The sequence below is a fragment of the Mobula birostris genome, chromosome 15 (genome assembly GCF_030028105.1).
Source record: "Mobula birostris isolate sMobBir1 chromosome 15, sMobBir1.hap1, whole genome shotgun sequence".
Lineage (NCBI taxonomy): Eukaryota > Metazoa > Chordata > Chondrichthyes > Myliobatiformes > Myliobatidae > Mobula > Mobula birostris.
Window position 1 is genome coordinate 59,960,803 of NC_092384.1, and position 24,296 is coordinate 59,985,098.

General features: G+C 40.3%; 1 protein-coding gene across 2 annotated transcripts; it reads right to left on the minus strand.

Moving 5' to 3' along the window:
- Positions 1-3,424: 3,424 nt before the first annotated feature.
- On the minus strand, positions 3,425-21,173 carry kcng4a (potassium voltage-gated channel, subfamily G, member 4a). 2 transcript variants are annotated; one of them, XM_072279873.1, is made up of 3 exons: positions 19,684-21,173; positions 18,032-18,821; positions 3,425-6,551 (listed from the first exon to the last, which is right to left on the minus strand). In XM_072279873.1, exons 2-3 carry the CDS (start codon positions 18,782-18,784, stop codon positions 5,772-5,774), a joined length of 1,533 nt encoding a protein of 510 aa, XP_072135974.1. In that variant the 5' UTR covers positions 18,785-18,821; positions 19,684-21,173; the 3' UTR covers positions 3,425-5,771. The 2 variants fall into 2 exon arrangements, with proteins under 2 accessions (XP_072135974.1, XP_072135975.1); XM_072279874.1 differs by lacking the exon at positions 19,684-21,173 and adding an exon at positions 18,969-19,677.
- Between the last annotated feature and the right edge of the window lie 3,123 nt (positions 21,174-24,296).

A 24,296-nucleotide genomic window follows, 5' to 3' on the forward strand; every position in this document is an offset into this window, starting at 1 on the left:
GGAATTAAGGCACATCAACTATAGAGGCAGAAGAAGCCAAACAATGAAAGCAAAGAAAGAGAACAAGGACAGGAGTGGGCAGTAGGAGTAAATTGTACAGATGACAACCTAGTAGGCCCTTTATACCTATTTAAAAACAAACTGCATACTATGTTTTTTTGCACTACGCAGCTGAATAGCAATGAAAAATAGAATGGAAAGTGGAATTTTGACTGCAAATTACAGGGGCTCTTTTTGATTTCATTCTGGGTCCTCCATTCATCTGATCTATGCACTAGCAATTCCAATAGCTTCAATGTCTGCAATCCTCTCCAAGGTACCAAGGACTTAATTTCATTCACACATGTGCTTAAGCAGAACAGGCCTTTAGGGATCAGATCCCAGTATTGGTAACCTCTTGTTTCCCCATCACATTTAGACCTCTGTCTCTCACTCCTTCCTCCTCTTTCTCCCTCCTGGCTCCACCTGTCCCTTTTCAGAATCAGAGTCAGCATCAGGTTTACCAGCACCGACATATGTCATGAAATTTGTTGTTTTGGGGCAGCAGTACAGTGCAATGCACAGATACATTCTTTCTCTGTGTATCAAGCAGTTGAAGAAGCCTCTCGGATGAGTGGCAAAACGTCTTTTAGACAACACAGCAAATCCAGTTGCCTTGATTTACCACTGCTTGATATGCAACGGACTGGAATACTGAGAACCTTCGCTGACATCTTTTTCTGTGTATCACCCACCAACCACTGTCTCCTGACTACAGCCCACCCCTTTAACCCACTGGCACCAACTCCCCACCATCGCTATACTCACCTGATTTCACCCACCATCTGCCAGCCCCTACCTCAACCCTCTCTCTCTCACCTCTTTACACTGGTCAGCTCCCTTCTACACTTTCTGATGTGGGGTCTCAAACTGAAATTGTAGCTATCCCTTAACCTCCACGAATGCTGTTTGATCTGCCAGGAGTCTTTTTATTTGCTCCTTAATGACTGTGGTGGGATCTGCATTAACATTTCTCAGAGGGGTTGGCCCTGAGAACCTACCATTGAGGGACATTACAACAGCTGACATCTCATCTGCAAATCCTTGGGGCTGGTCTCTTCTCCCAGTGTGCTGCCTTTAATTGAACTTCCCATCTTTCGTTGTGTTGACCTGAATGAAAAATGACACCATCTCTCAACCAGTCACCATCCACTGGCATCCAGCCCCCTAACTGCTGGCCTCTTCTCCACCACATGTCCACAATCCCTGACAGCCATCCTCTCTACTCCACCGATCACTGACCCCAGACAAACCTGTTCACCTCTGAACACTCCTTAATGATGGAGCGCCTGTTCAAACTCACAAGTCCATTGATTTAAAATTTCCCATTTCTGCCCTACGAACAAAGTATTCATTGACTCGCAGAGAACTGAATTTTTAATGCACATATTTCAGTGCCATCTAATTTTATATATTTCAAAAAGATGTGCAAGTTAGAGTTAGTGAGGTGTGGGCATGCTATGTTGACACTTGCAGACTGTGTTGATCGTTGATGAAAACAGAACGCTTCGTCACATGTTTCGATCCTTCAGTGTACATGAGACAGGCGCAAAGACAACGTATTTCATTGTATGTTTTGATGTACCTGTGACAAATAAAGCTAATCTTTATCTTTATAGTGAGAAAAGCCATATGTACTTGAGGCCTTTCTCATTAAAAATATAAAATGTCCAAGAAGAAGGGATTCAGTTTGGTATATTATAATGATTAAAGAAGCAGAACGGATAACAGAAGTTAGAATAGGCAAGCATCTCAGTGGTAGTGATAACAACATCATAGGATTCAAGATTCAGATTGACATAAATGGGACACAGTGTAAGGATAGACTAAAAAAGAGCAAGCAGTAAGGTAATGAGAATGAGATTAAAGAAAATAAATAGAGAAAACCTTGAAAGTCAAGGAGACAGAAAGCGGCAGGAAGTCATCAAAGGAGTCATCTACAATTCAAGAAAAATACTTTCACTAAATCCAAAAACAAGCAAGCCAATTATAGGCCTCTGTAAAATGCAACATAACACAAAATGGCATTAGAAGACCTATAGAATGGACAGTGGCAAATTGACCTTAACTGATAAATGTGGGGTGGTGTGTCTTAATGGCACAAACAAAAAGATGGCCTGCCCCTCAGAAAATAAAATATCAAATCGGTTAAAAGATCCAGAAATCTTGGGAAAAGTGATTGAAGGTAGCATTGGAGGTCAGCCAAGCAATTAAGAGCTGTTAACCTTGAAATGGCATTTATTTCTTGCAGAATTCAAAAGCAGTAAGGTAGTTAAACACTTAAGGTTCTGGGCACACTTACATCTGCTCATTTTTTATCTCCATTCTATTGAAAGGAGATACAGGCATTTAAGAAGATGTTTACAATAATACACCAAACTAAGAGATTGCAACTATCATGAAAGATTGAACAAGTTCTGAAGATTTTCTTTAGACATGACAGCAACCCCATTGAGTGAGGTTGAGGGGAGTAAATTAATGTTGGGGGTTTAGAAAAACGGGAAATGATAATAATTTATTTATATAGCACTTTTCGTACAAGCAATGTATTTCAAAGTGCTTTACAATGGGATAAAGTGCAAACATGAAAATAAAAGATGAAATGATGTTAGTTAACAGCAAAACTAAATAAATCAGTTTAGAGCTGGTGGTGTTTAGAAGTGTCAACTGAGCCTACATCCCTTAAAGTTTTTGATATTAAGTTCCACAGTTTAGGAGCGTCGTTTAAAAAAGCTGATCTGCCAATTATCTTTTGAGGGAAATTGTTTGAACTTAAGAGACCAGCAGGAGAAGACCTGGGAGCTTGAACAGGATTATAATACCATTGAAAGCTTTAAAAACAAGTAAGATAATATTAAAATCAATTGTAAAAGATATAGGAAGTCAATGCAGAGTACTGTATGAGGGGTGATTGATAAATTCGTGGCGTTAGGTAGAAGGAGTCAATTTTAGAAAACCTAGCACATTTATTTTTCAACGTAGTCCCCTCCTACATTTACACACTTAGCCCAGCAGTCGTGGAGCCTACGGATCCCTTCTTTGTAGAAGTCGGCGTCTTGGACCTCCAGAAAGTGGTCCACAGCAGGGGTGATTGATAAGTTCGTGGCCTAAGGTAGAAGAACATGGGTTATACAGCTCCCGTTCATGCACATGCAGTTCAACTTTTTGAGTAATTATGCAGGAAGTTTGAAGTTAACTCATCGCCTTCTACCTTAGGCCACGAACTTATCAATCATCCCTGCTGTGGGCCACTTTCTGGAGGTCCAAGATGCGGACTTCTACAAAGAAGGGATCTGTATGCTCCACAACTGCTGGACTAAGTGTGTAAATATAGGAGGGGTCTATGCTGAAAAATAAATGTGCTAGGTTTTCTAAAATTGACTCCTTCTACCCTAGGCCACGAACTTATCAATCACCCCTCATAGTTAGGATGGAAGCGATATGCTTTCTCATCCTGATTTTAGTTTAAAGTCCAGCAGCAGCATTTCTGAATGAGTTGAATTTTGTCAATAGATTGCTTTGGAAGACCAGTAAAAAGTGCATTGCAGTAATATACAATACTGTGCAAAAGTCTTAAGCACATATATATAGCTCAGGTACATAAGACTTTGGCACAGTACTGTATTTATCAACGTGAAGCAGAGAGCGAGTTTGTAAACCTTGTGAGAGCATAGGAGGTTGGGAATGCCAAAGATCAAGTGCCATGGGAGGTGAGTGGGACAGATTGCAGGGAAGGAGTACCAGGGGCAGGCAGTGGTGCGGATGTAGAGAAACCCAGCCCCGAGACACCAGGCAAGATCATTTGATGCCAAACAATTTGCTTATTGATCATTACAATATGTCTCTCTGGTGCTTTCCACTCCCTCTCCTCTCCCCTTTCCCTTCCAGTTTTCCCAACCATGATTCCCCTATCCCTACTCCCTTCCTACTCTCAGTCCACAACAGAGGTCCATATCAGAATCAAGTTTATCATCACTCACATAGGTCATGATTTTTTTTGGAGCAGTATAGTGCAAAACATAAAATTACTACAGAACTGTGTGTGTGTGTGTGTGTGTGTGTGTGTGTCTGTGACTGTGTGTTTGTGTGTATGTCTGTATGTATGTGTGTCTGAGTGTGTGTTTGTATTTGTGTGTCTGAGTGTGAGAGTGTGTGTGTGTGTGTGTATGTCTGTATGTATGTGTGTCTGAGTGTGTGTTTGTATTTGCGTGTCTGTGAGTGTGAGAGTATGTGTGTGTGTGTGTGTGTGTGTGTGTGTGTGTGTGTGTGTGTGTGTTTGTGTGTGTGTGTACCTAAGACTTTTGCACAGTACTGTACTCTATTCAATACCAAGGTTACTTGATAAAGATGGACATACCTTTATTTCTTACGTGTAGAAATGCTGCTCTGGTCAATTTCTTTATGTGGGATTAAAATTCAAATCTGAATCAAGGATAACCAGGCTTGTTACTTCTGATCTTTCAAGAAAGGGTCTTGATATTTATAGGGCTGCGCTTCCTGAGAGCTGAGGTTGGAGGGATTGTGGCCACATGGTGTTATAATATGAGACACTAGAGGATGAGATCCTTGTGTGTTCTGCTGTTGCTAACAGCAAGATGTCTTTCAAATGATTCGTCCAGCTTTTCTGGCTGGCAACCTACCTGATTGATAAACTAACTATCCATTGGATGGGGAAGCGCTCAGCACACAGTAAAGGAGCAGGAATTGAGAAAGGGAATAATTTTTGTCAAAACTATTTAGCAGATAAGGAAGAAATCCCAAGGATGGGAGTTAGTGCTGAGAATGAGAAAGGTTGTCACTATACTGGAAATTATGTTTGGTAAGAGATGACAGTTAAGGATGGAATTGGTGATTGTGTGGTGCTGGAAGCTGTAGAGAATGACAAGGAGAAGAAATCAATGTTCAATTCTTGTTGAAGGATTCAGGATTTTGACCACAGGAGAAATCACTTTTGATTTTGAGGAGCCTGGCGTTGTGGGACGGAGCCGTGTTCAGGTAGTATACAAGTAGTTCTCAATCAAGGGTTCAAACAAGTAGTGTGTGGTTGTTAGATATATTGCAGGGATTAACTGATTAATCTTGCTAAGAACATTTGGTCCTACTCAAGATCCATTAGACGCGTTTGATTGGCTTATCTGCTGGATTTGTCAGGACCCAGAAATTCTGTCCAACATGTCAAAAATAGCTGTTTTCTTTAAATAAAAAGAAGCACAGTGTTTCTTCAAAGGGTTTATCACATGGCCTTCTTCCAGGGTAGGGACTGCCACCTACCACTTCCGCCATTTTATTTAACAAGGAAGGAGCAGGTTTTAAGCAAACTGCATTGCTGTTTCTGCTTTTATAATTTAAGTTCTCAACCCACTAAAACTGACCCAGTATTGAGAATTAATGTTGCCCCTAGTGTTTCCCAAGGAGGAATCCAAAATAAGGAATTTATAGGAAAGTAAGGAATTTGTTTTTTTTAACTGAGGAACCAGTTTGCATTTGTAAATCACTATTATTTGGAATATTAGTGGGCTTGAATTTGATCAGAAGGAAAGTAGATAAGGACAGGAGAGAACAGGGAATAAAAAGATATACTGTAAGTCTGAGATGAGGTAGATGGAATGAGAGAAGGTTTGTGTGGAGTATAAACACTACCACAGGTTACTTGGGCAAATGGCCTTTTGTAGTGCTATACATTCCTTGTAATTCAACATAAATAAGGAGCAACAACGAACCAATCCATAAAATTACAAGTAATTGAAAACTTTTTTCTCTTTGCCAATAAATTCATTAGAGCAATTGTTTGTGTCATTGAAGCCTTCATTCTCTGAGTGCTTTGCTGCCTTTTCAATGCATTTCAGCCGGGCCTGGGCCCTCTCTTGTTCTTGTTTTAGTTCAACATATGCACGGGAAAATGCATGGAAAATAGAAGTTGCGGGAAATGCCATTATTAGGATCCCACTGAGGATGCTGCTTAGAGCCACCACCTGCCCAGGAATACTCTGAGGCACCATGTCGCCATACCCGACTGTTGTCATAGAAATGATAGCCCACCAATAGGATGCAGGAATACTGCTGAAGTCTCCTCCTTTTCCTGTCTTTTTCTCTGCAAGGTAGACAAGTGGTGCAAATAGAGTGACAGACACGCAGAGGAAAAGAAGCAAGAGTCCAAACTCACGAACGCTCCGCTGCACAGTAAGACCCAGTGTCTGAAGGCCCAGGGAGTGCCTGGCAAGTCTCATGACATACAGAATCCTCAAGGCCCGCAATATTCGGAGCACCAGCCCCAACTTTTCCAAATAGATGTTGCTTCCTGAAGATTTATAACTATCTCCGGGTCCTTTGTCAACCAAGAGCGAAATGTAATATGGTAGAATTGCCAATATGTCAATAATGTTCAAAGGTCCTCTCAGAAACTGCCACTTGCTTCGTGCCTGGATAAAACGTAACACAAACTCCAAGGAGAACCAGGCTACACAGATGGTTTCTATTATGAACATGTTATAGCACCTCTGGGAACATTTATCCTGCAGACAAAATGCCAAAAAAAAAGGAAATACACATAATTAGTAATAAAAAATGTATTATTTGAATATCTAATCAGCAGTTCACAAATTACAAATTTCATTAATTCAAAGATCTGCTCCCTTTTCACTTAATATCCAATAAATCTTGCAATCATTTATTTATCTTGAATATTACTGATTAAGAATTCCATAATTAATGTTTAGAAGATGGTGGAAGCACTTGCAAATCATATGGAAATCTGCCTACTAAACTCAAGTTCAGATACTGCTAAGATATTAGACTATAAGACCATAAGCCATAGGAGCAGAATTATGCCATCTAGCCCATCGAGTCTGCTCCGCCATTCAATCATGGCTGGTCCTTTTTTCCCCTCCTCAACCCCAGTTCCAGGCCTTCTCCCTGTAACCTTTGATACCATGTCCAGTCAAGAACCTATCAATCTCTGCCTTAAGTACACCCAATGACCTGGCCTCCACAGCTGCATGTGGCAACAATTGCCACAAATTCACCACCCTTTGGCTGATGAAATTACTCCGCATCTCTGTTTTAAAAGGGCACCCCTCTATCCTGAGGCTGTGCCCTCTTGTCATAGACTCTCCCACCATGGGAAGCATCCTTTCCACATCTACTCTGTCTAGCCTTTTAACATTCGAAAGGTTTCAATGAGAACCCCCTCATCCTTCTGACTCCAGTGAGTACAGACCCGGAGCCATCAAATGTTCCTTGTTATGATAACCTTTTCATTCCTGGAATCATCCTTGTGAACCTCCTCTGGACCCTTGTTCTTGTTGATAAATCAAAGGCGTGGGTTCAGAAAATCAGCAGAAACCGTAGACTGTGCTAAGACAATTCAGAGGAAATGTGGCACATGCAGTCTTCTGAGGAAACATTAAACCAAGATCCAATCTGTCATGTTGGGTGGATATTAAGGATTTTGCATTTGAAGAAAGGCTTGCTACTTGCAGCCCTGCTTGCTTTTCAGATTTGTAAAATCAAGACATCACTGAGTGTGTTTTATTTGGGAAACGCTGTGCAGTGCTGATATTTTGACTGTAGCACTCGGGAGCTGTGTTTTAGGATTAGTTGCATCTTTAACCGTGCTCATCCAACATAACTGTAAACTGGCATCTCCCTGACAAAGCAGCACATCACTTTGCTGGCTCCCGTCCAGAAAAAGAAGCATGAATCCATTTCAGCTAATTCCCACCAATCAGTCTATGCTTAATCACCAATGGAGATGGAGACATGACCAGCCTTGGGCGACACAGTAATGCAGCCATGTCACAGTCCATTTACTCAGGTTCATTCTGATCTCTGGTGCTGTCTGCGTGGGGCTTGCGCATTGTCCCTGTGACAGCAAGTGTTTCCTTCTTGTAAGTTGATCGGCCTTTGTAAATTGTCCCAAATGTGCAGGTGAATGACAGATTCTGGGTTGAGCTGAGTTGAAATGGAGAGAATAAAAATGGGATTTGTGTTGGGTGCTTAGAGCTAGGTGGCCCAAAGAATCTGTTTCCATGCAGGATGACTGTACTCCTAGAGGCATTAACTTACCAATAAATGCTTGCTCGGATTCTGCTGGTATTATTTAGCTCTAAATCTCTTGGTGCAACTTGGACAACAGAGCTGAATTCTGGGGACCGAAATGACTTCAAGGAAACATTTAACCTAAGACATCACAAAAGGACTTCCTCAGGGCTTTGTCCTATGTTTAACATCACCTAGATGGGAAATTTATTGGCTACTGTGAAGATGCTAGTTATTAGAAGGCAACCTCTTAAATCTTCTCTCATCAATTCCCAGATATCCTAATGGAGGTGTTAGATATCGGAATAGTAAAGGAAAATTAATTAAATACTAATTGGAAGTACACATCTACTAAATAGCAGAAGGTATAAGAATATATTATACACTAATTAGCTAATATTAGAACATTGTACAGTGCAGCACAGTACAGGCCTTTTAGCCTATGATACTGCATGGATGTTCTAACCTGCTCCAAGATCAATCTAATACTTCCTTCTTGCATAACCTCCATTTTTCTTTCATTCATGCACCAATCAATAAGGCTATTAAGTGTCCCTAATGTATCTACCTCTATCACCACCCCCGGCAGGGCACTCCATGCACTTACCAGTCTCTGTCTTAAAAAACTACCTCTGACAACCCCCATTCTTTCCTCCAATCACCTTAAAATTATGCCCTTTGGTATTAGCCATTTCTGCCCTTGGAAAAATTTCCGGCTATACACTCTATCAATACCCCTTGTCATCTTGCACATTTCTGTCAAGTCACCTCTCATTCTCCTTCACTCCAAAAAGAAAAAACATAGCTCGCTCAATCTCTTCAAATTAGATATGCCCCCTAATCCAGGCAGCATACTGGTAAATCACCTCTAAAACTTCCACATCCTTCCTATAATGAGGCGACCAGATATGAACATGAAATGCTTGATTCTTCTTCGCTCGCACTTCCTTGATGCAGTGGAGTGATGATAAAGTCAAGACTGCACTGTAGCAAATGCATTATCCAGTCCTTTATTGAGATAATCAGTAAAAATTGATATATTACATTCACCTTGCGTGGGAATTGTTTAAATTGCACTGGATAACACAATGCAAAAAGACTGCATTCATCCTGGTTGTAGTCATACACATGATATTGTATAACATTAAAGTTTAAAATAAGGTTTAACAATGAACTCAGTTCTCCTCAACTTTAATATATTAATCTAAGAAAGAATCTATGTGGGTGACTGGAATGTATCTTAGATATATGAATAATAGAAAATCCAAACCAGTGGATATCCAAAGGAGAGTAACAAGAATTTATTGTGAGGCTACTAGTTTGAAAATACTGGAAATCTGATTTTTATCATATAAAGAACTCCAATTCACTAATGTCTGTGACGTGATGAGTATATCCTAATATTTGGCTGATGTTTTAGGCTTGTGAGGTTTACAATAACTAATTGACCTGCATGGACTAAGAATCAGTTGAAATCAAACTACTTTGTCATCTGGAAATCAACGTGGATTTTGTGCTGTCGAACTAGTGACTGTTAGAATTTCACATAACATGCCTTATTATCACGGGGTAAAGACAACTGCTGTGGTTCAAGCTGTACCTGGAAAGAGAGGAACTCAGCAGGGATCTCAGCAATATTACATGGTTTGTATTAAAATCATTTTTGAGGGATATTGTCCATAATGATAACACTACCTAAAGGATACATGTGGAAGTTAAATGAGTATTTTCTCAGTTTAAATAACTGCTCAATGAAAATCCTATTACGTACACTTACACTATGCAGACAGTGCAGCATATTTAATGATTAAACTTGTCAGCCATGCTGTACAACAGATACTGTATATAAGGAATCTGCTTTAGCATACTGTCAACATAGCATATTAGTTGCTTATTGAAAGGCAAGACTCTTGCTGTGAATGACAGACCTCAAAAGATTAATCCCATTTTCTGGAGCATTCCGAATGCTGTTTATTCTTTCATGTTGAATTTGGAATATACTGACAGAACATAAAGAAAAATTATTAATATAGAAGGTGCTAAGAATTTGGATTATGTTGGAAGATACATCTGTAAATCAGACGTAAGTTTGTGCTGCAGGCTTTAAAGATTTTTGCAGATTGTTAAATTTATCATTTTAGAAAGAGGCACTTACTAGTCATTCAAATGCTGACATTCTATCAGTTTAGTCCAGCAAAGCATCTCATCCTACTGGGAGACCTTGTGAACACTACTTTTATTAAAAGGCACATCAATGAGATATGAAAATGCACTTGTACATCTCAGAATTGAAATAAGTCATCTTAAACTGAATGCATAAAGAATTTCTGGAAATAATTGTGAAAATGTTGTCTCAGAAGAATATAAATGTACAATCAATTGTTGGGTTTAAAAGTCAGATAGATATGTACTGGGAAATTAAGGTTAACAAAGCACATGAAGACCTGAGAGGAACATAAATTTAGAATAAATAACATTACCGCAACCCAAAATATGGATTAAGTAGATCTGTGATCAAAATAATCATATTCCTTTGATTTGAGTTACAGAAATAAGTGCAGTTGTAAAATAAACTCATTCACAATTTTTGCTTTGCTTTCCACACACAAGTGAAAATAACTTCTGTGCTGTTTGCTCTATGTTTCTACCTTAACTTAATGTGGCATATTTCTCCCCAAGCTTATTTATTTTGCTGTCAAATTAAAAGAAGGTGTTCCCATTCAGATACTGCAGCAAGTAATCAATTCTATTTTTCATTGTTTTACAGGACAATCATAAAAGGTTGTCTTTCAAAAAAAAGCCCTAGGTGCAATTGGTAATGAGCCCTGAGCAAAATCTGTAAAGGCCTTTTACAGTCGGAATATTAGTCAAGTAACTGATAAAGCCCGTTGTTCCTAATTACAAGACGACACTATTAAGCAAATAAAGCATTTATAATTTTGTTGATAAGACAAAATGAATTTTATGAACTCCCTGCTGTGGTGGTAAACTAAAAATTGAGGGAGTTTCCTTTTATATAGCAACATGCTGAATTTGATATTGGAAGAATTTTGTGTTAGCTCTGCTCACTGACATTTTACTGAACAAAATCATTATGGATGATTTTTACATCAGTAGCACGGATGTGAGGAAAGATGGATGAAGACATTTTATGTGCCTTGGAAGACGGTTTAGAGTGACCATTTGAAAGCATGGACGATTTAATATTATATTTTCAGGTTACTATCAGGGGAGATAAATTAATAATTAGGAATCTTGCATTGAGAGATTGAGAGGAGAAATCAGCTGAAGGTTGCATCTGGAAAATTATGAGTTATGAACTAATGTAATGGTGCAGCAGTATATAGCTAAAGATTTAATGACAATAAGTATATATACATATATATATAAAATTAATGTTATTGAGTGGCCAGGATGATTATAGAACCATTTCAAATAGTATTTAATACCAAATCCCATACACGTATCCATAGACAACTTGGGTAGCTTTCATGAAAGAGCTCAAAGAAATGGAGGTGCACAGGTAGATGGGTTAGTGAGGGAACTCCAAGAGTTTAGGAACTAGGTAGTCAATAGTGTGTCACGGAACAATGAGCGATACTCAAGACAGTAGAATTCAGTGAGTGCAAAGATCCTGAAAACCACAAGAGGAATTACAGGGAAAGGGAGAGGTGAGGTCATAGAGGTATTTAGACATTTTAAAATTAAGGCATTGGTGGACCAGGCGTCAGAGTAGGTCAATTGAAAGCATTATGTGGAGGGAGAATAGAGAAAAAAAATTTTGGTTGAGATAGCTCAGTATTAAATGGATTGATATCTAGGTCCAATCACCTTTCACTTCCCAATAAATGCTGAAGCAAAAATAATCTGAATATGCAATGGATCAATGAATATGTCAGAAATTAATTCTTTCTTCAGCTAGCTTTTTTTTCCCCTTATATTCCACTAGCAGCTGTTATGTTCATTCATTAGAATACCATCATACCTTAAGTTTCTACCATATTCAGAACTTCTGGACTGTCAGTTTAATTTTGTTTTTAAAAATTCCAGGAAGTCTCACTAAATGAGGAATGATTGTGCAAATATGAGACCTGACCACAAATATAGTCAAATTTATAGTCAAAAATCACTTTTATATGCTTTGTAATTTACAAAAATATTGTTCTTAAGAAAACACATCATGTATTTCTTTAGGAGAGAAGCATTGCAAATGCAAGTATCTGCCGTTTTCTGGTAATTCATATCACACTGTAGCATTGTCAGACTCTGATGAAAATATACCAGCACTATACACCTCCTGCCTTCTCCGCAGATGGACGTCCATGATATAGGAACCCAATAAAATGATGAATTATGAAATGAGAAAGAATGTGATTTTTGAGACTATAAACTACTAATTTCTAAAGGCATCAGGCAAAAACAGATCAGAATACCTTGATGCTCCAGTGAGCTTTGTAGATAATTATAGAATGAGATATCATTAGTATATAGTGCCTTGGCTGTTTACAGATATTACATTCGCTGTTCTCTAGTTATACGTAGGCAGTTGACTCTGGGCTGGTATAAGCCTTTGTGTGTGTGGCTGGTGACAAAACAACTTCTATCTATTGTGCCTTTCATAATCTCAGGTCATGTGAAAATGGCGTACAGTCAAAAAACATTTCTGAAGAACAGTTACTAAAGTTGTTGTAGGGAAGTGTTGTGCTCAGTTTGCATAAAACATAGTTCTAACAAACATGAGTAGAATAAATGTTAGGGTAATATATTAAGTAGTTTGATTGAGAAAACAATATTGGTCAGGATATAAAACCTATTTTTCTTTAAACAGCACTATAAAAGTTTTATGTCCACCCAGGTTAGATGAGAACTTGGTTTATTTTCTTCACCAAAAATTAACACTTCTATGGAGGTCATAGGCCCAGAGGGCAACCTGTGCTGGGGTTGGAAGCAGGTCTGTGTGTGTGAGTAGGGTGGAAAGAAGGAAATGGGTATTATTTCACTGTTGTTGCTTTCTTTTGTTCTCACATTGTTGCTGTTGCAGCTTGTGTTGTTCTGCTAAACACGATGGTATGCTATTTAGTGCCAGAATGTGGGCAACACTTGCAGGCTGCCCCCAGCACATCCTCAGATTGTGTTGGTTGTTAACGCAAACAACGCATTTCCCTGTATGTTTCAATGTACATGTGGTAAATAAATGAATCTGAATCTGCATACGGTGCCTCATTACATTATTATGTTAGGTTTATGTAATGCATTACCGTTTGATATTCTAAATCTCTGATCTAAACCAAGAGTACTATCAATGAGTCCCTTGTTGCTTGTGTTCGGTTTTAATATTAACATGTCCCACATACAGAGAACAGTGAAATTATCTGAAATTTTCTTCCTGATGTTTATAACATTATAAAAGAATTGACACACTAGCCAATACAGCAGGGGGCCTCAGTGGTCCAGGCAGCATCTATGGAGGGATATGGACAGTTGACATTTTGAGTCAAGACCCTTTATAATGTTGACTTTCAATTTCCCTCTATAGATGTTGCCCGACCAGCTGAGTTCCTCCATCTCTTTGAGTGTTGCTGCAGACTCCAGCATTTGCAGTCTCTTGTATTTCCATCTGGCGTGCTAGCCAGCAATTTAAGTTTGCTGAAATAATTTATTGAATATTGGTGTTCAGAGCTTTGCATGTATTCCAATTATCAAAATTAATTGGGTTGTGTTTTCTGTCTCATTAATAGAAGGGGAAATAAATCTGTACCAACAATATGATTTCACCATTAACAACACTTTCTTTATGCTAATGTGGTAGTAAATTACACTCCGTACCTTTTAGGCAAAGATAACCATAAACCAACTTTAAAAGAAACACTACCTTAAAAACGGAAGCTTGAATAAGCCTAAAATTGCATAAAGCAGAAAAATATAAATGTCAAAGACACAGACTTACTCATGTATGTGTCGTAATGCTACTACCTTGAAGAGGTAGTCAAGTTTGGTTTTTGATTTGTTTACCAGAACTTTCTGTCCAACTTATATGTGGCGTGAGGCAAAAAATGAGCTGCTGAAAGAAGTCAGTGGATCTGGCACCATCAGGAAAGAGACAACTGTTGTTTCAGGTTGAGATCTTTCACCTGGATCTTGCTCTGAGTTTATTCAGCATCTTGTGTTTGCTCCAGATTTCAGCATCTGCTGTTTCTTGTTGCTATACCTGTGACAGAGCTATGATTATGAGATATACTGTAGTTTCCTCATGAAGGAAGACACCCTAAGATACATTAGAAATCAACAATGATTCTCATTTATCCAGTATATCTAGAATTGGTTCTGAATGAGATCTGGCAGTACTCATGGACAGCTATCTTTTTTTTAGAATTAGGTTAAATGTGTCAAGGGCAGATAACATTAAAGCATTCTGTCTGAGTCCTAATGAAGATTCTTGGCCCAAAACGTTAACTGTTTATTCCTCTCCATTTATGCTGCCTGATCTGCTGATTTCCTCCAGCACTTTTGTATGTGTTTTCCCATCTCGGTTCAGTGTTAATAGTCCAAAATGAAATCAGTTTGGCCAATTTCAATGAAACTTCCATCACAAGCTTAAGCACCGATAAACCTCTTTCCATTTTAATCTGATGGGCACTAATCTGACAAAGGATTGAAGGGGGACAGATTTGATCAAAGGTGAAGATCTTAAATAAATGAACTGATTCTGAAGTCTGTTTGGACTGAGTGTTCAAAATGCAAATTCTTCGATAAAATGGTTTATTTAAAGCATCATATTTGCCCATTAATCTGCTGTAACTTGAATTTCTCTTACTTGGGCTGTTTAATGTATGGTTAAGTTGGGTTTGAGTTCTGCCTGCAAATTTCCTTTTTTCTTGAAATACAGATTTATCTAGAAATATCTAATTTCGTATCTTCATATTAAAATATTTAGTTTTATTAGAATTTAAAAATGCTTTTACTTGCAAAGCTTTTTCTTTCAACCATTAATTTTGTTTGGTTGAAACATCTGCACATTTTGAAATAAGACAGAAAAAGGAAATATTTAAAAACAGAAGAGGTTCTTGTTCCAAAGTTCTTGTTTTCTTGTTGTTTATATGCACTCCTGCAGGTGGAGGAGAGTTTGGGAGAGGTAGCTGATCGTGTTGGCATTCTTTTGTGTGTGTGTGTGTGTGTGTGTGTGTGTGTGTGTGTGTGTGTGTGTGTGTGTGTGTGTGTGTATGTGTGGAAGGGGTAGGTCTGCTGTATCTCTGACTTCCATGGTTTTTCCTTTGTTTCGTGACTATCCGGAGAGGAAGAATCTCAGAATTGTATACTGCATGCATACTTCAATAATAAATGAATCTTTGAAAATTCCAGAATGTTTCCAAACAAATGAAACATTTATGATGTACAGTCACTGTTGTAATGAAGGACAAGTGTAGGATATAAGTGTTGGATAGAGGGGCACAGCACATCCAATGCAAGGTGGTGGTTTTGTGCATACACATCCACCCATACACCCCATCTTATTAAGAATATTGCCATCATCATTACGTGCCACGTCTTACGACCACGAATGTTCTTGGCAAAAGCGTCTTGCCATTGCCTTCTTCTGGACCGTGTCTTTACAAGACGGGTGACCCCGGCCATTATCAGACCTCTTCAGAGCCTGTCTGCCTAGCATAACCAGGACTTATGATAGGCAACAGCTGTTCAACCAACTATCTATGCTCCCATGGCTTCATGTGATGCTGATCGGTGGGAAGGGTGGGGGGGGGGGGTTAAGCAGGTGCTGCACCTTGCCCAAGGGTGACCTATAGGCTAGTGGAGGGGAGAAGCACTTTACACCTCCTTTGGTAGAGACGTATCTCCATCTTGCCATCCCTGTTAAAAATATAAACCCTCCAAAAGCCAAAAAAAATTAATTCCTATACATGATCTTGTACAAAGAATTGAGACATAAAGCCTTATAAGCAGTATTGAGATAGGTAGCCAGACAGGAGTGCATTTTCTCATTTCTCATATTTCCTTATTGTGTGTGAGGAAGCCCTTCTGACCATCAGATCTCCGTCAAGTGCTACAGAAATCCCATTAATCCCAATGTCCCTCTTATTACTTTGTAATTTAATCTCAGTCACATACCCATGAACATTCGTCTCCTCTCCTACCAGGAGGGGAATTTATAATTGTCACTTCATCTAACAAGTAGCATATCTTTTGGATATGGGAGAACATGTAAACTCCATAAAGGCAGCACTGAAAATTAGACTTAAAACTGATCACTGGGGCTGTGGCATAGCTTCAGGACTTGCAGCCCCTGAGAGTGGTAGAGGGTGGGGGAGGGTGGATCACGGTGCACATTTCTGTCACATCTGGACTGAAGCATCCACCTAGATTTGATGTTTGAGTCACTGCAATGTCAGTCTTCATTTCACTCAGAAGCGAGGATTCTTATTAAAGTGGAGTTAGAGACTAGTGCATAGGAATTGGATTTTACTCTCTTTTGCTGCACTAAACTTGTGCCGAATGTAATGATCATGTCCTCTCTGATCTCCAGGGAAAAAATGAGATTTTGGGTAAAAATATATGTATTTTAAAAAGTACTGTTATCCAGGTTCATGTACTGATAGGATGAGGTGATAAGGCATAAATTCATGAACTGAAATGGGATGAGGTGCTCCGGTACAGATTCATGCATTGAAATGGGAACACCATGATCCCTGACAGGTCCTGTGACACTTCCATTCTTACTGTTCAAAGTTTAAAGTAAATTGATTATTAAAGTACATACTCTACACATCACTATATACTGCCCAATTATTCATTTTCCTGTAGGCATTTACAGGAAATAATGAAATAGATTTTATGAGAAACGATATGTAACAAAGTGTGCAGATTAGCACAAATTATGCTGATAATAAACACAATTAGTTAAATAATATTGAGAATGTATGTTGTAGAGTGCTTGAACGTGAGTCAATAGGTCATGAAGACAGTTGAGTTTTGAGGTGAGTGAAATTGGCTCAGTGTGCGAAGTCAAGAAGTCTGTCCATGACAGTCACACACAGCAACTGAAATGTTTGCCATGGAAATGACAGAAAATGCAGTGGAGGAAGAAAACTGCACCTGCCTTGTGTCAAGGCACCCACTTTCCCTCGCCAACATCCAGCACCCTACCACTCAGCCACCGGATCGGATGAATTGATATCCAGGCCATAAGTGTCCGTAAGCTATTGCGATGTGTAGTATGATCAAGGTGCAAGTGATTGCAGGTATAGCATGCAAAATATATGCAACAAAAGTGTTGTGATTAGAACACCACATTAATTTTCTGCAATGCTAATCATAAAACAATGAAACTGGGAGATGCCAAGCGCAGGGTATTAGTGGGATAGTGCAGGTCTTTAGTTATATGCCATTCACAGATCCTCAGCCATGTGCTTGTGGAACTTCATGACAGTAACCAAGATTATAGGTTTCCTTCACAAGCACCAATTTCTAACAACAGTCAATTTCAGCATTGGTGCTACACATACTCATTGTGGTCTAACATGCAGAAACCTCTTTTATGCCCAATTTGCACAGAGAAAATATGTGCATATTGACCCAATTCTGGGCAAGGAAAGTTTTATTGCAGTGATTGTTTATTAATCTGCTGGTGGCCTTATAATTTCCTTCCAGTAGACTCGATGGGCCAAATGGCCTAATTCTGCTCCTATGTCTTATAATTGCCCTGAACGTCAAATATATTTCCAAGCTATAAGTTCTTTGATTCTCTGAGAAGACCAAATAACTTCATTATTGGGATTTGACTAAGTTGTAAACTATTTAATAGAAACGACATTATTATGTGACCTAAAAGTTAAATACTGCAACTATATAGTTTTATAAGAAGTTTTTCTACACAGATATAAAGAACTAATGGGACCTCCAAATACAATGACAGTGCATTATATTAAATAAGGGGACTTACCCGGTCTTCTTCCGACCTTAAATTTGGCATTGTACCAATGCAAAGACTAACTACCGTCATAGTGACAAATAAAATGGAAAGACAGGCAAACACTTTCCCAGGCAGTCCTGAATGAGGATTCTCCACCATATCTCGCAGTTTGTCCATATAGTAACCCAATTTGCCGTTCGTAGCCAGATCATCGACTTCCTCCTCCTTCCCCTCTACCTCCTCTCCTTTCCTGATCTTCGCCACCTCTCGGACTCTCCGAATGAGTTTCCTGCGGCAACAGGTCTCCAAGTTGGCCTCCTCTATCCCCCAGTAAGCAAGCTCTTCTTGGAAGGACAGGGCACACATCTCTCTCAAAAGCCGCAGTTTGCCCGCAGAAATGAAGGTGATGATCATGCGGAAAGCGCACGGGTTCCTATCAAAGAAATACTCGTTGGAGGACTCGTCATAATCGTCGCAGATCTGCACGATTTCTTCATAGTTGCGGCAAAACTTTAATCTCCCAAGTCGTGTAAGTGGGAATTCGTCCAAAGTTAACCAGGGCACCAAGTACTTGGCACCCCCCACGTTGAGGATGATGTGTTGCTTCTGGTCTATTTGGGTCAGTTGATTTGCACGGCGGATCCTTCCCGACCGTCGGTAGTAGGCTCCTTTGACAGGAGCGGTTTCGGCGTGAATTAAGGGAGCAATCTGATTTAAGGAACTACAAGACGAGTCGCTCAGGTTACTGTTGTCGTTGTCGCTGCTTCGGGAAATGATGGGCATGGTGATATCAGTGCGTTACAGAGGGCGGCAGAGTCATCTGTGCACAAAGAAGAGGGTTGGTTATATGGAGACTTCTGTGTACCTTTAAAATCAATAAGAGCCAACACGCAACACCTAGATGTTTACAACACCTAGAAATTTACTTATTCAGGAGGAGACACAACATCCTTTGGCATAGACTTACAGTAGATCAGAAGGTCGCCGACCAGAGGCGCTAATTGTTGAGCATTTTCTCTGTGTTTTTCTTTCATTAATGAATGTCCGGCTTCCGCGGATTCTAGCTCCACGACTCTGAGGAGCGGCAAGCATGGCAGCAACTTTTCAAACCTGGCTTGATTGATGTAAGCGTTCATTATCCCTACCGTACCCACATCCCTTTCCTTTGATGGCTAGGACTTTCCCAGCGAAATATGTGCTTGTTAAGGAATAATCTAACTTTGTACCAGCATTCATCACAACCACAGTAAAATGCGCCGGTTCCGCTCGACCTAATCTCTCATACCCCTCGGATTCAAATTCAACCGGGACTTAAATATTAAACTGGGCGTAACTGGATCGCTGATTCGGAAACAATAAGGAACGTCTTTCAAGTTGAAAATGCCTGACAGTTTCGGATAACTCCTGATTAACATGGCCATGGAAGGCTAAAGGAGCAGATTACTATTGGCAACTGCCAGTCGCCTCCTCTCTCCTCCCTGTCATGTTGGTGACAAGCATCCAAACTCGGCTACCTGGCAAGTTCTCTGTGGAGCCGGTGGAAAGGGAGGCTAGTTTGCAACATCATTGGGCTGGTAGCAGCCGATTCCAATCATGAATTAACAGCAAACGCATTGAGCTAAAGACCATGCGGAGAACAGCCAAGGCATGCGGAGAAAGGACTCAGCAGTGAAGAAACTTACCGTCACTTTGGGAGTAGTTTAACTCGATGTTAAAATCCACGGTACCATCCCTTGCCAGTTCCTGGAAACCGAAGCCTGAAACTTCCACAATCAAAGCTCATTATCAGCAAAGACTTTCCCTGACATCGATTGTACACGCGTTCGCTTCTGCACGGTCTTCGCGAAAATGCAACGATTCAAAGCATGACGCTGATACCGTCTCGTTGTAGGGGGCAGTCTTCAGAACAACCGTGCCGTTGCGCGGATATCCTCCTCGCTTGCTTCCATCTTACTGGGGTCCCGGGACACAGGGGTAGGAGGGTGGGCAGTGGTGGTGCTGCTCGCTGTCAACGAGCCCCGAATGCATTCCTTCTGAAGCATACATAGCCTGGGCTTCGCACTGGAAGGAGCTGGGGTCGAGCGTTAAACACTGTATAATCAGTCATAGACTAAACTTTGAGCCTGTGCACTGTTCAGCAATGCAGCACAGTAAGTAGCCTGCTCTGAGGCAAAGGGGAGCTGAGAACTCCCGGCAGTAATTAGTATGTGGCAGCAGTAATTAAACGGGACATTAAAAAAAAACACTTTTGCAATCCCTTTTAACTTTATTCACTTACTCCCGAAGGAAGCCGTAATAAGCGTTAAAAAAAAGCTCCGAGACATCTTTTTATCACTTCCGTGCGAGTGGTTTCTATTTGTGTGATGTTAACATTCCGTTGTGAACCATCCCATAATAGGCACGGAGCCACCAGTAGCCGGGAACTGGCGAAAGGAACGGGAGCCCTGACGATGGCGCCTTGTCGAGAGGTGTACCTTTTGATTTTCACCTGAATAGTGACAAAGTTTCTTCGCATGTTTACAACAAAGAACGAAAGATAGACGGAATGTACATTCCCGGACCAAGCTATTATCATTTTCTTAAAGGCCACTTTCATGTGACGAACACAATATTCCAGTTCTCTTGGAAACGCGCGAAATGCCAAGAGTAAAAATCAAGAATCAAACCAGCAGGTGCTCAAAATCTAAAATAACAACAGGAATTGCTGGAAGTACTCAGGTAGTCAGACAGCATCAGTGGGAAGAGAAACAGTTAAGGTTTCAGGTCGAAGATCCTTGTACTTTTTGCCATTGCGCAGAGTTGCTGAGAGAAGTGGGTCGTGCTGCCAGTGCACAATCAGATCAGTCAAAGTCCATGCCAAAATAAAAGCATCGATAAAAGCTAAAGAAACAGTGAAATGCGTCATTTGGCGCCAACAACAATCACAATCCGAGAACTGTGCAGAAGTCAGCCCACCAGTGACGCTATGGTTCCGATGCCAATATAGTACGCACTAACCCTAACGGCAAGTCTTTGGAACGTGGGAGGAAACCAAAGCAGTCAGGGGAACCTCCAAAACTTCTTACAAGACGTGGCAGGAATCAAACCGCACTCAGTGATCGGAGCTGTAACCGCCATGCCTACCGCGCCACTCCAACAGAACGATATGGAGGAACTCTGGTCGAGCAGCACTGGGGGAGGCGGGAGTAAAAGGACCTGTGACATCATGGTTGTTGCTCCATATTCCAGCACCAGCAGCCACTTGTGTTTCCGTGTGTGCATCCCAAGCTTCTTAAATCAACTGGTTCCGTTTATAAACAGAATCTAGGCTGATTCCATAGAGTGAAACCCCTGTCATTATTCCCGGGAAAGAGTAATCTTGAAAAGCACCATTCTACGGATTATGGAGACACAACAGGCTGCAGACGGGGACTCTGGAGCAACATAACAAACTATAGAATATGAGCTACTGATTTTATATAGAGCAAGATGCTTAATTTGGGTTTAATTGCCTCTTACTTACGATGTTACTTCACCCTGAGTGAAATATCCTCTGTTTCACCCACTGCATTTCAACACCTACTCTGCAGCTGATTCTCTTCCTCAGCTCTTTTGAACGGTTCCAGACATGAGACTTTAACTCTTTCTCTTTCTACAAAATAATAGAATTCTTCCAGCAATCTCTGTCTTTAGAGTACTGTGCAAAAGTATTTGGCATACACACACACACATACATATGTATGTTTATGTACAGTGTGTGTATATATATATATATATAAAGGCTAATTTATTATCAAAGTATACATCTCTGAAATTCTTCTCCAGATAGCCAGGAAATCAAGAAAGAAAAGAACTGCAGCATGATCAATAACCCCCCCCCCCCACCACAATCCTTCCTCCCTGCACAAAAAAGCAAAATTGGAATAAGCACATTGACCCTCAAATCCTCCTCCCCTGCCCACAAGAAAAACGAGAAAGATCGGGCAAAAACACAGAGTATAAAAAAAACTATAAGACTAAAGAAAAAGTCTATATTCCTAGTCCATATCCAAAATTCAGAAAACCTGGGTAATCTTCTGAGGGCAGAGTGGAGCCTCTTCCCTCCCTGATAGCAGGGCAATCCTCCAGCGATCAAAAGACGGTCTCTCCTCTCTGGCAGAGTGATTCCCCAACAATCAAAGGGCAGACTTCCCTCTCCTGTAGCAGAGCTACTCCCCCAGTGATCAAAAGGCAGGTAGCCAATGCTCACTTCCTGCATTCGCCTCGATGTTTCAATCTCCCTCACTGCCTTAATTGGTGAACAATGGAAGCCTTAATCAGTGAAAATGAGTCAAACGTTGGCTCGTGCCCTTTCCGCAGCCTGCTCGCCATGAAGTTCGTGCACATTATCTCTGCCTCCCAGAATCCTCTCGGAGACTGCAGCGCACTGAAACTCCCAAGTGATCTCCAAGCTGCAAATCACAGGCTCCAAGAGTTCCAGAATCACATTCAAGATGAAATCATAAAAGATATAAAAGAAGTGAAATATATGATTTCATGAACTAACTGGAAAATGTCAGCTGAAGGACTGTTGTATGCAAGTGCCATCTTATTGATATATATATATATATAATTTGTTGTTGTTCCCTTTCGCACCTTGTGACTCATCGGGCAGCATTTTCTTTTGCTGCTTCCTTACCATTTGTCTATTTTTTAACACAGCTGAGTTGATAGATCGATACTCAACCCAGGGCAGATGGAAAGCATGCAAGGAGCCAGTGGGATTGGAACCCGTGACCATTGACCTTGAGGTCCAGTGCTGATATATATATATATATATATATCAATCACACCGGAGTATGCAAGGATTTAAGCTTTCACAGGAACACTAGCATCCTTCAGGCTGGTGATCATCTAGCAACAGTTGATGGTTGTCTCAGTATTCACCCTTGAGTGACTGTTGTTATCTGATGGAGTGATTGCTTGTCTCATTTTAGAAGGTCGAGAAAGCATCTCAATGCTAATCTTAAAAGCAGAATAATTATATATATCTGTATCGAGCTAGGGTGTCTAAGACTTTTACACAGTACTGTAGTAATATTAGGTATTGCATTGTACTGCTCCCACTAAAAAAAAATCCTGACATATGCAAGTGATGAATAACCTAATTCTGATATGGGTCTCTATTGTGGACTGGGAATGGGAGAGGGGAGGCAGGAAGAGGGAAATCATGGTTGGAAAAAGGGGAAAGGAGAGGGGAAAGAGCAAGAAGCACCAGAGAGATATTCTGTAATGATCCAATAAGCCAATTGTTTGGAATCAAATGACCTCGACTAGTGTCTCAGGGCTGAGTGTATCTGCACCTGTGCCAACCCCTGCCCCGGCACTCTTCCTCTGCCACCTGTCCCACACCCCTCCCATGGCACTCCACCCTCACTGTTCTCAACATCCTTTCCTCTTGGCAGCTTTAAGAACTTGCTTTCTGCTCCACGTTGACAAATATAATTTGATGCAAGTCTTAGGCGCCATAACTAATTATATGTGCCTAAGACTTTTGCACAGTACTGAACACAAAGAGGGGTGGTTGTTACAATATAGACAATTGTCCCCTCACCCCAAAAAAGCAATGTGTATAAAACACAAGAGATTCTGCGAATATTGGAAACCCAGAGTAAAACACAGAGAAAATGCTGGAGGAACTCAGCAGGTCAGGTGGTATCTATGGAGAGCAATAAACAGTTGACATTTCAGGTCATGTCCCAATGAAGGATCTCAGCATGAAACGTTGACTTCTCATGCCTCCCCATCGATACTGCTTGATTTGCTGAGTTTCTCTAACATTTTGTGTGTTTTACTCTATATTAATAAAATGCATTCATTTCATCAGGATATTATATTTTCTTCATTCCACGCATTTCACTGCATTCCTGGTCAATATTTACAATGTTAGTGACAAATTTACATGTCACTAACGTTTCTTCTTCAAACATCCCCTCAGTGAAACCTGTGTGAGGTTATCATGGAGGACCCAACCCTTCATGTCTTTTAGCAGGACGATTCATACATTGGCCTTTCTCCACAAAATCTTTAGAAGAAGACACTAAACATCAGCTAGACCTGTAACTTGGAATGTGCAAGCCTTCATGTGTGGTCAACTCTTTCACAGGAACACTAGCCTACTTCAGACTGGCGATCATCTAGCAATAGTTGATGGTTGTGTCAGTATTCACCCTTGAGGGAATGGAAAATAACAGTTACTGTATGTGATGGAAAAGTTGCTTGTAACATTTTAGAATGTCTAGAAAACATCTGAGCAATAATAAAACCATAAGACAAA